The sequence below is a fragment of the Epinephelus moara genome, chromosome 6 (genome assembly GCF_006386435.1).
Source record: "Epinephelus moara isolate mb chromosome 6, YSFRI_EMoa_1.0, whole genome shotgun sequence".
NCBI lineage: Eukaryota > Metazoa > Chordata > Actinopteri > Perciformes > Serranidae > Epinephelus > Epinephelus moara.
The window spans coordinates 4,146,679-4,160,072 of record NC_065511.1 but is presented as its reverse complement, the minus strand read 5'-3'; the positions used below and the strand labels follow the sequence as shown (position 1 = coordinate 4,160,072).

The 13,394-nt window shown below is 40.7% G+C and overlaps 2 protein-coding genes across 3 annotated transcripts in view; both read right to left on the bottom strand.

Moving 5' to 3' along the window:
- The window catches only part of LOC126391221 (uncharacterized), a 248,074-nt gene that overhangs the window by 16,583 nt on the left and 218,097 nt on the right, over positions 1-13,394 (bottom strand). The window lies entirely within an intron of this gene.
- The window catches only part of LOC126391232 (calcium homeostasis modulator protein 5-like), a 42,444-nt gene that overhangs the window by 5,955 nt on the left and 23,095 nt on the right, over positions 1-13,394 (bottom strand). Inside the window, exon 1 of one of the 2 annotated variants that reach the window (XM_050045854.1) lies at positions 2,892-5,017. The exons of the other annotated variant lie outside the window; for it this stretch is intronic. Coding sequence (XP_049901811.1) covers positions 2,892-3,434 — 543 coding nt within the window. The 5' untranslated portion in view covers positions 3,435-5,017. Of the gene's footprint in view, positions 1-2,891; positions 5,018-13,394 lie in introns of those variants that run through there. 2 annotated transcript variants of the gene reach the window in all.

Below are 13,394 nucleotides of genomic sequence, written 5' to 3'. Positions count from 1 at the left end.
GGGTAAAAGTTCTCATTTGTCCTACTGATAATGTTGTTAAGTACTTTCCATATGTCCTTCAGATTATTTTTCTTACTTTCAATTAAATTAGCGTAGTAGTCCTTCCTGCAGATCCTCATAATAGTGGTTAACTTATTTTTGTATTTTTTGTATTTCAGTTCTGCCTCCTTAGTTCTATATTTAATAAATTGCCTATGTAAGTGTTTTTTCTTTTTACAAGCATTTATCAGTCCTTTTGTTAACCATGGGCTGCTTGTACTTTTATTTTTCCGATTGACCTTTTTAAGTGGACAATTCTTATCATACATTCCTGTAAATATTTCTAAAAATTTATCATAAGCTATATCTACATCATTTTCTTTCAAAACTGAGTCCCAGTTTTGAGCTAATAGGTCAGCTTTGAATGCATTAACTGATTTTTCTGTTCTTATTCGTGTGTATTTGATATTTGATTTATCTTTCCTCAATCTATAGTTACGATCATACACCATGAAAACAGGTAGATGGTCACTAGTATCATTATACAAAAGCCCACTGACTATATTATTATATGCAATATTGGTAAATATATTATCAATCAAAGTGGCACTTTGCAGGGTTATCCTACTGGGTCTTGTAATTGCTGGAAACAAGCTCATACAGAACATTGTATCAATAAAGTCCTCTGTTGGTTTGTGTTTCCTGGCATTTAGAAGATCTATGTTATAATCCCCACATATAAGTAAATCTTTCTGGGTGTTTGAAGAGAACAGCTTTTCCATCCCTTCCTTAAATACCTCTATATTTACTCCAGGAGCCCTGTAAATACAGCTTACTATTATATTTTTCTGTTTTCCCATACATATTTCCACTGTTATGGATTCATACACATCTTCCACAGCCACAGACATGTTCTCTATCACCTTGTAATCAAAGTTTTTGTCTATATATGGTGCAACACCACCACCATTTTTACATTCCCTGTTTGTGTAAAACATTTCATCCCCCCTAATTGCAAAATCTGTTCCTTTGCTTGATTTTAACCAGGTTTCAGACATAGCTATTATGGTAAATGGTGAGTTAATGTATTATAGAGTCATAATTTGCATAGAGACTTCTACAATTAAAGTGTATAAGAGATATTTTATTTTGCAGATCAATGCATTTATTAAAATTTGTTTCTGAGTAATATTTACAGCTATGGTTAAATTTTGCATAGAAATTATTATCTGGGTCAATTTCATCCATCATGCTATAAGGTTTGTAGTATGTAAACACAGAAGTTTCCATTTCTAGATTGTCGTGCTCCATCCACAAGGAGTTTTCATTCACNTTTCTGAGTAATATTTACAGCTATGGTTAAATTTTGCATAGAAATTATTATCTGGATCAATTTCATCCACCATGCTATAAGGTTTGTAGTCTGTAAACACAGAAGTTTCCATTTCTAGATTGTCGTGCTCCATCCACAAGGAGTTTTCATTCACAACATCACTCCCCATTAGGGAAGTATGATCATCAACAGACATGCAGCACACTTATCCAAAATAGCGGGCATAACGGGAAGTGGTCAGACAATACACTAGGCAGCGGGCATAACGGGAAGTGGTCAGACAATACACTAGGCAGGGAGCAGTCGCGACACATAAAACAAACAAACACACAGACAGGAAAACAATTATGAAAAAATACACGCGACACATAAAACAAACAAACACACAGACAGGAAAACAATTATGAAAAAATACACACACCTCCGCACACATCCACTTACACAACATTACACTTACCCCCCCACACACACAGACACCCACAGACAACACACACACGCAGACAGACATTAATAAAAACGACGACAAAGAGCAAAAGCTCAACGGAAAAAAAAAAGAAAAGCGGAGCTCCACAGAGTTGGCTGATAACTGCCAACTGGAGAAGCAGCCAAGCCACCTTAGAGAACGTTGCCCACTAGCGTGGCCGTGCCTTTCATACTCAAACAGAAATGTATACAAAAGTGTGTGCCAGATAATATACATAGAACAAATAAACACACACTAATACGCACTGTATGACATTAACATAAAACAATGAATGCACGTTACTTATCGCTGATTATTTAAAAAAAAAAAAAAAAACAGCTCATAGAAAGACTGCGTGCTCTTACTTTGACGTGCGGAAACGACGTCATCATCTGGGTGATCACGTGCTATCCGAAAATGGCAGAGCGATACATGTGCATTTTCGCTCGGACCAGAGGAAAGTTTGTTTCAAAACTCTGTGTGTGTAAAAAGCAAATTCACACACGTAGAACTGAGATCCACAAATGTTTTTTCGATTCACAAATAAAAAGGAGTTCACAAACAAATGCCTGTTCTAAAGTTGTAAATGTTAGGAAGATATTCACAAATGCTTTTCATTTATTTGCAAATTAATTTAATGTATTCACAGATATTTTTTTTTTGTTTGTGGAATGTGTTTGTGTATTTGCAGATCCATTTTATACTTGCAAAATATTTTTGTGAGTTTACAAATCTTTTTTTGTATTTGTGGAAAGTGTTTTATATTTAGCCTACAGATTATACATTTACACACAGATTGCTGATCTGTTCACACACATAATAACAAATCTATCTCCATAGGTGTCATACTCATTGTGCCACCTACTGGCAATGGGAAGTAAGCCTTGTGTGACAATATTATTTTGGTTACATGAAATTTACATGGTGTGGTCTACAGTCCATGTACAGCAACATGACATAGATAACTGTAATCTCTAGCAACATATAGTAATGGACATAATAAGTTGTTAAAAAAAAAAATAAAAAAAAATTGCAACATGTCATTTCCCGCATTGCCACTCCATGCAGTAAATACCATCTCATTCCTTCACACAGATACAGGTGAGTGTCTCTTACCTGTGACTGAGCCCTCAACATTAGCAGCAGCTCCATGCGCTCATCACTGGACAGATTGGACCGGTCACAGGGCACTCGGGCAAGCTCCTCCCTACATTTCAAAGTTTTGTTTTTACAGAACAGATCCACGACCAGGTTATCATCAAGACCACTGACAGCACACTCATAAAAGGTTCCATTGAGCAGGGCCACAGAGAGCCACATTATAGGAGCCACACAAGCTCCAGTGAAGATGCTAAGGAACACCCTGAGGCAGCCAAAGCAGTTCCCACGGGGGCACAGCTTCATGCAATCAAGGCAGCAGCCGGTATAGAGCCTCCACAACCTGGTGCTGAAGAAGAGACCCAAAACCAGCAGCACTGCAGCCGGGCCCAGCAGGAAAGTCAGCCCATAGGCAAAGTTCTGGTCATGGTTGCACGGGCACTGAAAGGAAACCATGGAGAAGACTCGCTCCCCACCTATAGTCAGGAGAGCCATGAAACTGTAGCCAATGGTGGCTTTCTGGTTCATAAAGAAACGCAGGACAGTCTGGAAGTTATCCATGACATCAGCAGGGAGGTTTCTGACACACTCCACGAGAAATTAACCAAAGTGAAAGAAAGAGAATGAAAAGTGAAAAAGTTGATCTGTGAGTTGTCTGTGCAGCCGGCAGGCATTTCCTGTCTTGTGTTCTCTCAAAACACATCTGCCAAGCCTATCTGTGCCCCTCCCTTTGGCTGGCTCTCTTCTCTTCAGGCTCCTCCTTCAGTCAGTCTGATGCTCCCTCCCACCCATAGCCTTGTCACTCACCACATCTAGTTCTTCCCCAAGGGCTTCACTACTGCTACAAGAAAGGGGCCAGCTCCAGCTGTAAAAAGTTAAAGCTTCACTCCACTTCCCTTTCTCTGTTCACATTCACATCCCTCTTTTGTGCTTCCCTCTCCAGCTCGTAGTGTGTTGAGGCAATTAGCAAAAAACCTGCTGATCTAGTTTTTATGACTATAGTCTGTATCCTGTTTAAAGAACACTTCACCCACAAAATGACCATTTCTAAATCAGTTAGTCATGCTGTGTTACCTTGAATTCATGAGGAAAACTTTGTTTTTCTCGTATGCCTCTACGGACGATGGCAAACACATTTATTTCTTGATTGATTAGGGTCCACATTTAACGACAGCAAAACTATATCAAAACAACCATTTACAAACTCTCACACAACTCGTGCAGTATAATCCAAGTCTCATCTATCATATCATCTACAATATGCTCAGTACTTCACAAAAATGTAGTATTGGAGTCTGACTTCGAAGAAATCATAGAGGAGTTTTGCTTTCAGTTAGTTTTATATAGTAATGTTTTGGCAAAAAAAAAATGCATGTGTTTGTGAAGGAGACTTGGATTTTACATCACAAGTTGTGCAAATTATGCAATCTGTTCTCCCAATATTTTTGTCTGTTTTTCTATAAAAACTAATGCACCCAAATTTGTACATATCCCACGTATTTATAAAGGCTTGATCCCGTGACCAATGCGCTGATGGCAGAAAACAAAGTAGCAGTCCCAAGCTCTTGTAAGGAGGCAGGGTCACAAAAAAATGTTTCGAATGATATCATACAAACTTTTCTATAAAAATACACTGAGTTGTGTGACAGTATGTAAATGGTTATTTGGATACAGTTTTACTGTTATTAAAATTGGTCCCCAATCAGTCAATAAGGAAATCAATATGCTTACTATTTTCCTTGGAGGAATGCGAGAAAAGCAACGTTTTTTTTTTCTCACAAATTCAAGGTAACACAGCATGACTAATTGACAAATTATAAATGGTAATTTTGTGGGTGTAGTATTCCGTTACCAGTGATGTGATGTGAATGCAATCTGAAACGATTTCATGCTCGCAAAAAACAAACAAAAAAAAACACCAAAGTAACTGAAAGCTTCTGTTTCCATTCACTCTGAAGCAGTTATGATATGAGAAATATGACATCATGATTTGTTTCTCTTCATGCACACACACATACCAAACATAATAAAAAGTCTCCCTCCAGCACATCAGTGGCATGCATTCAACAAGGATGAAATCAACCATTTTTATCTGGACTGACAAAATCTCCATGCAGAAAACCAAACTGAACAAAAGCATTCATGTCTTCAGTTGAAGTGACTGTATAGAGAACATACCATTGTTGCAAAGGCAGAGAGAGACAGCCAGCATCAGCAGTAGAGAGTAAAGTGAGGAAGTGATCACATCCTCTTAGTGGTTTTTCTGTTCCACTCCAACAAGAGTGACTGCTTAGACTACAGCACTGTGAGAGCATTATGCAGGAAGTGGTGAAACCTCCTCTATGCATTTGAAACACATCGTCTGCTGCTAATTCAGTAACACCATCAGTAAAGCCATCTTTTTGTCTCTGTAAGTGTACAGTGACTGAACCAGGTGTCACAAATGAATAAATTCATCTCATCACTATGCTCATATGTTGAGTTTGTGCATGTACTGTGTGTATGCAGTCTACCGGCAGTGCACAGTAAGTGGTCAAGTGGTGATGACACATTTCCTGTTTAAACCAGATACTGAAAACAAGTCATTAGGGGAACTTAAGGCTCACATGAATCTCTGACTTTACACTCATTGTTGCTGCTTTTAGTTGTGTTGCCTTCTTGTGTCATCCTTTATATCTTTATTTAATTAAAATGTTTTTTTGGAGGTTGCCTTTATACAGCAGGTGTACTTATTGGGTCTCATTCATGAAACATCAGCAGAACAAAATTTTGTGTAAACTGTTAGCAGAAAGAAATTTACATGTATTTCGGCATTCATCAATATCTTTTTAGCTCCATTTCTTTCGAAGGCACTAACAAACTCTACACCTGATAATGCACATAAATGCTGCTTGTCATTACTAGAAATTACAATTTTATTGTGCTCTTGTATGTTCACAATATGCAGATGCCTATGAAACATCTAAGTTAAACATGACAGAGATTAAAAAATAATGTGGTGAAAATTAGTTGGCATTTAGCAGATTTAAGCTTTAGATTAGAGATCTTATAAACGTGAATGAGTTATTTAAATCAGTTTAATACAAAACTGGAAAACGCTGTTCTCTGAATAAATAAAATAACAAACCAATGCTCCCCCTCTGCTCTCTGCACTGCAGCCCCAAACTGCACGTCATTTTTGTTTAATTTTATTATCAGAGATTATGCCAGCAGCTAGGGAGTATTAGTATTATTACATTGAGTATGTATTTTTCCATGGCCTCTCTCTCAGGCCCAGAGAGAGTTGGGAGGCGACGTGCCTGGCTGCAGGTCGATGGCAAAGTCAAAAGGCCAATGAGGGGGCAGAGAGGTGGTCTTGGCGTTACTGACAGCACCTCCCGAAAGTTGTGGTACCCAGGGGGCACCCCCGACAGGTCACGCAGACTACAGACTGAAGATGACTGTTGGGGAGTGGAGGCTTGTTTCAGGCAGACATGGTCCAGTCAACATGAGGATGATGCCAGGATGTGAAACTGGATGGTCTCATGGTGGCTGCTGGACAGGAGCATGTGTACAGGGGTGGTCTGGTGAGTCACGGTGCCCATGAAATGGCCGTCGAGAGCATTGGCTGGGACAAGCTGCGGAAGAGGGAAAAGACCGATTCACCAACTGCTTGGCGAGCTCCTCATCGATGAAGCTGATATTGACCTCAGAGTCGATGAAGGTGGTGAGGGTGTGGGCCCCATCTAGGAGGAGGAGCCTGCCGTGAGACAGGGGTTTTGGGCTGGAGGAGAGTCTATTTGGGGTCCGACTCGCTAGTACTCTACTGGTAAGCCCTGCTTTTTGCTGGACAGCGGGAGACAAAATGGCCAGCCTGGCCGCATTACAGACAAAGATTCCCCTGGCTTCGGCACTCTTGTTCCCCTGGGGTCAGACTGGTGCATCCTGACTGCATGGGTTCAGGCCCCCTGGGCTGCAGTCCTGCTGTGGTGACTGGGCGGATTGACACCGGTGGGACTCACTCTAAGACGGGAGGACTGCTGGCAAGTCTGGGCCCCCCGACGTCGTTCTTGCCTCGGAGCCTGGATGCAAAGTTCCCTCCGACAGCCAGTTCTACCAATCCATCCAACGTGGCCGGGAGATCATGGGATACCAGTTTATCTTTGATGTAGTCCACTAACCCATGAAGAAAGGCATCACAAAGGGCAGCAGAGTTCCAATCACTCTGGCGGGCCTGGGTGCAGAAGCCGATGGAATAGTCAGCCACAGTCCGATCTCCCTGTTGCAGACTCATGAGCCCAGTGAGACCAGTCGCCCGCCTGATCCAATTCCCCGCTCTCAGCGAGGATGATACCAAAGACACCTGAAGAATTCTTGTTATTGCACATCTGCAGCTCAAATGTGGGGGCGGCTGTTGTGAATTCTTCATGTTTATAGACATTTTGGTTAGAGAGACTAATTTTGAAATCTCATTTTGCATCACAGGTTACTTCCGTGTCTTTCACTCCATGCATTCTGCAGTGCAGAAGTCACTGATGATGTAAGTTTGGTATTGCTGCTAAGGTGTTCATATGGTGAAATGGCTTAGTTATTTCTCTGTATTTTATGATCTTAGATGTGTTGTTGCACTGTTGTAATGTTGGTAAGTTTTGACGCAGTAATTTGCCTGCTTGTATATTAGCCCAGTGTTGAGCTAACTGAGTAGCCTAGCTGGCTTTCCTGTACAATTGTGATTGTGGATGCAGTGTTGATGTGGTTTCGGTGTGAGGCTAAAATAATAGTTACTACTGTCACAGTTTGTATGTAGTTTAGTATTCACATAGAACATATGCAGAACATATATGATGATGTATAAATGCCTTTAGTTAATGTTGGTTATTTGTAATAACTCGGACATGTAAGTTAATTTTTTCTGTTTATTTCAGAAACTGAGTGTTTATGCACTCCTATGCTGCATCTTGTACAGTTTCTCATTCTGCCAGTAAAGGGCTTTTTCTGCCAGTAAAGGGTGACAGTCTTTGCAGACAGCCACAGGAAACAGAAGAAGGTAGAGTGGTTTACTGGGAAACAGACGAAGCAGGAGAGTCAGGGAGTGGCAGGGTCGATAGCAAGGAAGCAGTCCGGAAACAAACTCTGGAAAGTCTTGCATGGAGGCAAAGAACAGCTCGGGGCCCTAGGCAATTGCCTAGTTTGCCTGTCTGATTGCGACGGCCCTGGGAAGGGGACCCCCAGAGACGGCTGACATTGGTCCATATCAATGACAATATGATGGAATCCCTATAGACACTGCAACAACGACAACACGTTGGAATCCCCCCTAATGGATTTGTTTATATATGCTACAGTGATTTGTTTTCCACAGAGCTCTATGGTGCGAGCATTTTACTCGCATTTGCGACTAGCAAAACAAATCATTCAGGAGCATGCTGTGTGAATACAGATTTCAACCAGCAGCAGAAACTAAAGGCGAATCCTGCCGATTGTGGGTTGAACGGGGGTCACAGACGCCGTATTCCTGTCAAATATGGCGCAAGATAAGGGCTTTCCGGTGACGGAGAAGTCTGGCTCCAGGTCCAATAATTTCCTCTTTGTTGATTTCATGACTGCCCAGAAATACCTGAACAGCCGAGCCGTGGCGGCACACAGGTATGTGATGTGTCAGGGGAGAAACGAGCCGTTCACATTTCTCTCTTTGTGGCAGGTAACGGCCGACAAACCTCACCGCACTTTAGGGACTGTTCTTTACTTGTGAAGGGACTGTTCTTTACTTGTCAGGGGAGGAGGGTGGCTGGTTGATTTTTATTTTATCTATTTATTTTATTTCAATCCTGCCTATGTTAATCACTTATTGATGCTGTTGCACTGATCACTCTAGAACAAGAATAGATTTATTATTTACAACTTGTCCTGACAGCGTCACAAAAACCTATAACCTCCTTACTGGCCTTTCAGATCACAATGCCATCCTCTTTACTAGGAAACTCATAAAACAACGACATCGCTCCCTCTCAAAACCTACAAATTCTACACCTCTCTATGATTTTATACCTAGAAGCTAACAGCAAAATTTTGCTACAGCCCTCCACAATCACAACTGGTCTGATGTCTTGTCTAGTGTAGCTGTAATCCCTGCTTGTCATCTGTTTAATAGGTCAGTCAAAGAGGTCATGGGGCACTTCACCTGTAGAGGGAGGTGTAAGAAAAAAAGGAGACACTCACTACCATGGGTAAACGAGGACTGTAGGAGGCTGATGTGCAGGAGAGATGAACTGTTAAAGCAATCACTAAAAACTGGCTTGGCTACTGACCGACTAAAATTTACCTCTATGTGAAACAAAGTAACTCAAACTTTGAAAAAGTCAAAAGCTGACTTCTTTCTGAAAATCATTGTAAATGCACATGGAAATGGAAAATTGGTTTGGCGGAATATTAATAAATTAACAGGCCAACAGTAGAAGCCAGATAATAATAACCTAGAACTTATTATAAATAACAACCTAGTCAAGGAGCCTATCAGCCTAGCAAACAGTTTCAATGACTTCTTTTTCGAATCTGCTAACCAGATTGCTAAACTATTCCCCTCTCCTGAATGCACGGACAGCCCATTGAACAGCAACAGTCCTGTTTTCACAATCATTGAGATAACTGATTATGATGTAGCTGATCTGATCTCTGGTCTTAAAAGCAGTAACGCAAAAGACACTTTTGGGCTTAGCGCTACTTTTCTAAAACAACATAAAGATTCCCTGGTTCGCCCCATCACCCATCTTATCAACCTCTCTTTCAAGCATGCATATGTCCCATCGGTTTGGAAAGTGGCGGCAATAACCCCAATTTTTAAATCTGGGAAAAAAAACTGATGCATCGAACTATCGGCCAATAAGTATCTTGCCGATAATATCCAAAGTAGCCGAGAAATGGGTTAACAAGCAACTAATGAAACATCTCAACCTGGGTCATACATTACACCCCATGCAATTCAGTTTCCGCACCCATCACTCAACTGAGACGGCCATATGTGTGTTTTTAGAAGATGTTAAAAGTCTGCTGGATAGGAACGCTCTTGTGGAGGCTGTTTAAAAAAAGCCTTTGATTCTGTAAACCATCAAGTTCTACTGTCCAGATTGACTCAGTTTAATTTCTCAGAACACGCTATACACTGGTTTGCCTCATACTTATCCGAGAGGAAACAATATGTGACTGTTGACGGTGTTAAATCAGCCAGCCTTGAGTGCTGTGTCGGGGTTCCACAGGGGTCAGTCCTCGGGCCAATTTTATTTTCCTTATTTATTAATAACTTGCCTAATCAATATCAGAATGTACACACCCTAATGTATGCAGATGATGTAGTGATCTTTAGGGAGGCAAAAACAATTTCTGAAGTCTCAACTTCCCTCACATGCGCCTTGTCTTGTATTCAAGCAAACTAAATCTTGCCTTCTGCTGAACACCAAAAAACAGTCTGTATGATGTTCAGTAAACGCCATCTAGAGATAACAAATTCGAACGTGTTATTAAACGGCGAGGAGCTTGGTATAGTAACCGAATTCAAATACCTTGGAGTCATTCTTGATCCCTGTTTAACATTCAAGAAGCATTTGAACATCCTCTCTAAATCCAGCAAGTTTCATCTGCAGAATTTTAAGCAAATTAGAAATAACTTGACGGACACAGCGGCTCAAATGTTTTTATCTTCAGTAATCCTCTCACGCTTAGAGTACTGTCTCACAAACTGGTCCTTTACCAGTACGACTACACTTAAATCAGCTGAGTCACTTTACAACAGAGCCCTGAAAATATTTGACAAAAAGCCGTCAACACACCACACTTGTAACATTCTCCGTAAATATGATTTGTTGAGTTTCAGTCACCTAGTTGATTTTAAACGAGCCTGTCTGATGTACAAAACTCTACACGATCTGGCCCCCCCTCCGCTGAAAGAATTTATAAAACGTACAAACACTCAACCCTCAACCAAGGTCACTAGAGCATACAAACACTCAACCCTCAACCAAGGTCACTAGAGCAGTAGTTAGAGGAGACTGTGTAGTCCCTTACAGGCGGACCACTTTTGGCCAGGCTGCCCTATCTGTCATGGGTGGTAGGTTATGGAACAGCCTGCCACTCACAGTCAGAGAGTGCCCCACTTATAGCTCCTTTAAAAAGCATCTAAAGAACTGGTTATTATCAAACCAGACCTGTACAGACTATTAGTAATTATTAGCTGAAATTATTATTAACATAGCCAATTAGATATAATAATAAGTCGGGGGATGCAGTCATTATTATTAGTAGCGATTATTATTAGTATAGCTTATTAATCATAATAATCAGGGCAAAGTAATTAATATCACTAGTCGTAATTATTAGTAACATAGCTCTTATCAGATATAACAATCATTGGGGAGATATAACTTAATAACTTGTATTACTATCACCATAGCTTTTGTATTATTATAGCCTACTAGGATGTGTACAGGCAATAGGTATTTTAGGGTGTGTGTGCGTTACATGCTCAACACTGTGCAGTGTAGGTATGATATTGTGCAATACATGTAAATATTACGTAGTTATGGCTATTATTGTGTAATACGTTGAAGTATTACAGATACAATGCATATAAAAACTGTAATTTAGAATTACATTACTGAATGTATACTTGACTGATATTGAAACATGTTGACTGCTGCACTTTACTGTTATCCAGACCGTTGCACTTAGTACTGCCATATGCACTTTATTAAGACTGATTGCACTTTGTTATTGTTTGTACTTGAGGCATGTCGGCACTTTACTATATGTATCCACTGGATGTATTGTTGTTTTGTTTTAAGAATGTTATGTATCTGTTTTATTTGTGTTTTACCTAGGGAACATCTGCTAGGGACAACAGATGGAAATTAGCCAATGGCTACAATCTGGCATGTTTACATCAGTGTATTGCTCGTATGGTATTGTTCATTAACTTGCACTGTCCCTCTCAAATAATACATTACAATTACATGCTGTAGTGTTTATTAGCTAATTAGAAAATCTTGGAATGCTCAATCGGGAGAAAACTATTCACTTAGGCCAGGTCATCTTTGACCCTTATGTTGCATGGCCTGGAGTCAATTCAAATCCTGCAGATCGACCCTTTAAATACTAATAACACATATAAATAGATTAAGAGCAATTTAACAATAACTAAAAGTAATTTAAAAATAACTTAAAAATGCTTTAAGAATAGATTAAAAGACTGAAAACGCCACCTAGCAGTTTACAGAGCCCTAGGACTCTTTCTTTGAAATCAGGGGTGAGCAGAGTTAAAAACAAGACCAAGGGTAAATGTTCACAGATTTATTACAATAAACCCCGCTGGTAAAAAAAACAAACAAACTGATGAGCCCATTAAGTCCATTAAGTCCTTGCAGTACCCCTCTGCCAGTCCTTCGTCATTTCCCCTTTTGGCGGAGTCACTAGCCCACGTGGGACGCCAGCGGCCGCAGTGTTCTCAGCAGCCAATTCCTCCCTGTTCCGTGGCATCTCCCGACCATCCACTTCCCGCAGCACCTCCTCCGCTGCTCCGTTTGTTGGTCTTCCTGGGCAGTAGCCAAACTACCGACCCAGGCTGGAGTATTCTCACCAAACTGGTACAGGCTGCTGCACTTCAGGCTCCAGTGTCTTCGTGGTCCAGGCTATGTGTTCTGTCCCTGTCACAGTTACCCAACTAGAATTACCACTCGGCCATTGTATGCTTCCGTAAATCAGTCAAGTTTCTCTCACAATTTACATTTGAAGAAATTACCTCAAGCTGTTCTTGAGATATTGCGTTCACAAAAATAACAGACAAGGTCACAGAGACCTTGACCTTCAACCACCAAAAACTGATCAGGTTATTGCTGAGTCCAGGTGAATATTTGTGCAAAATTTGACAAAATTCCCTCAAGGCGCTCTTGAGATATTGCATTAACAAGAATGGACGGAAAACCAAAAACAAAATGCCTCCGGCCATGGCTTTAGCTGGTGCAGACTTTCCACCATAATGTGATGCTGAAAATGTGATGCTCTTTTCTTTTGAAAGATGTGCCAGTTAGAGTGGCAGCAAGTCTGAGCAAGAGTACCCAGCTGCAGGCAAGATGGCGGACAAGGGCGCTGCCATATCCAGTCCATACCAGAAGTTAATATTCTTTGTGTATACATACCGGAAGTCTATACCGCAAGTTGTATACATACTGGAAGTCCATACCGGATGTTAGTTTTTTTTGTTTTGCTTTCCCCAGAAGTCGGTTTTTAAGTTTGTCTTTTATTTATATTATTTATTTTAGCAATACATTTAAAAACTTTGAAGTAGTCAACAATTATAAATATCATTCATTCATTCATTCATCTTCTAACCGCTTCATCCTCTTGAGGGTCGCGGGGGGGCTGGAGCCTATCCCAGCTGACATTGGGCGAGAGGCAGGGTACACCCTGGACAGGTCGCCAGACTATCGCAGGGCTGACACATAGAGACAAACAACCATTCACACCTACGGACAATTTAGAGTTATCAATTAACCT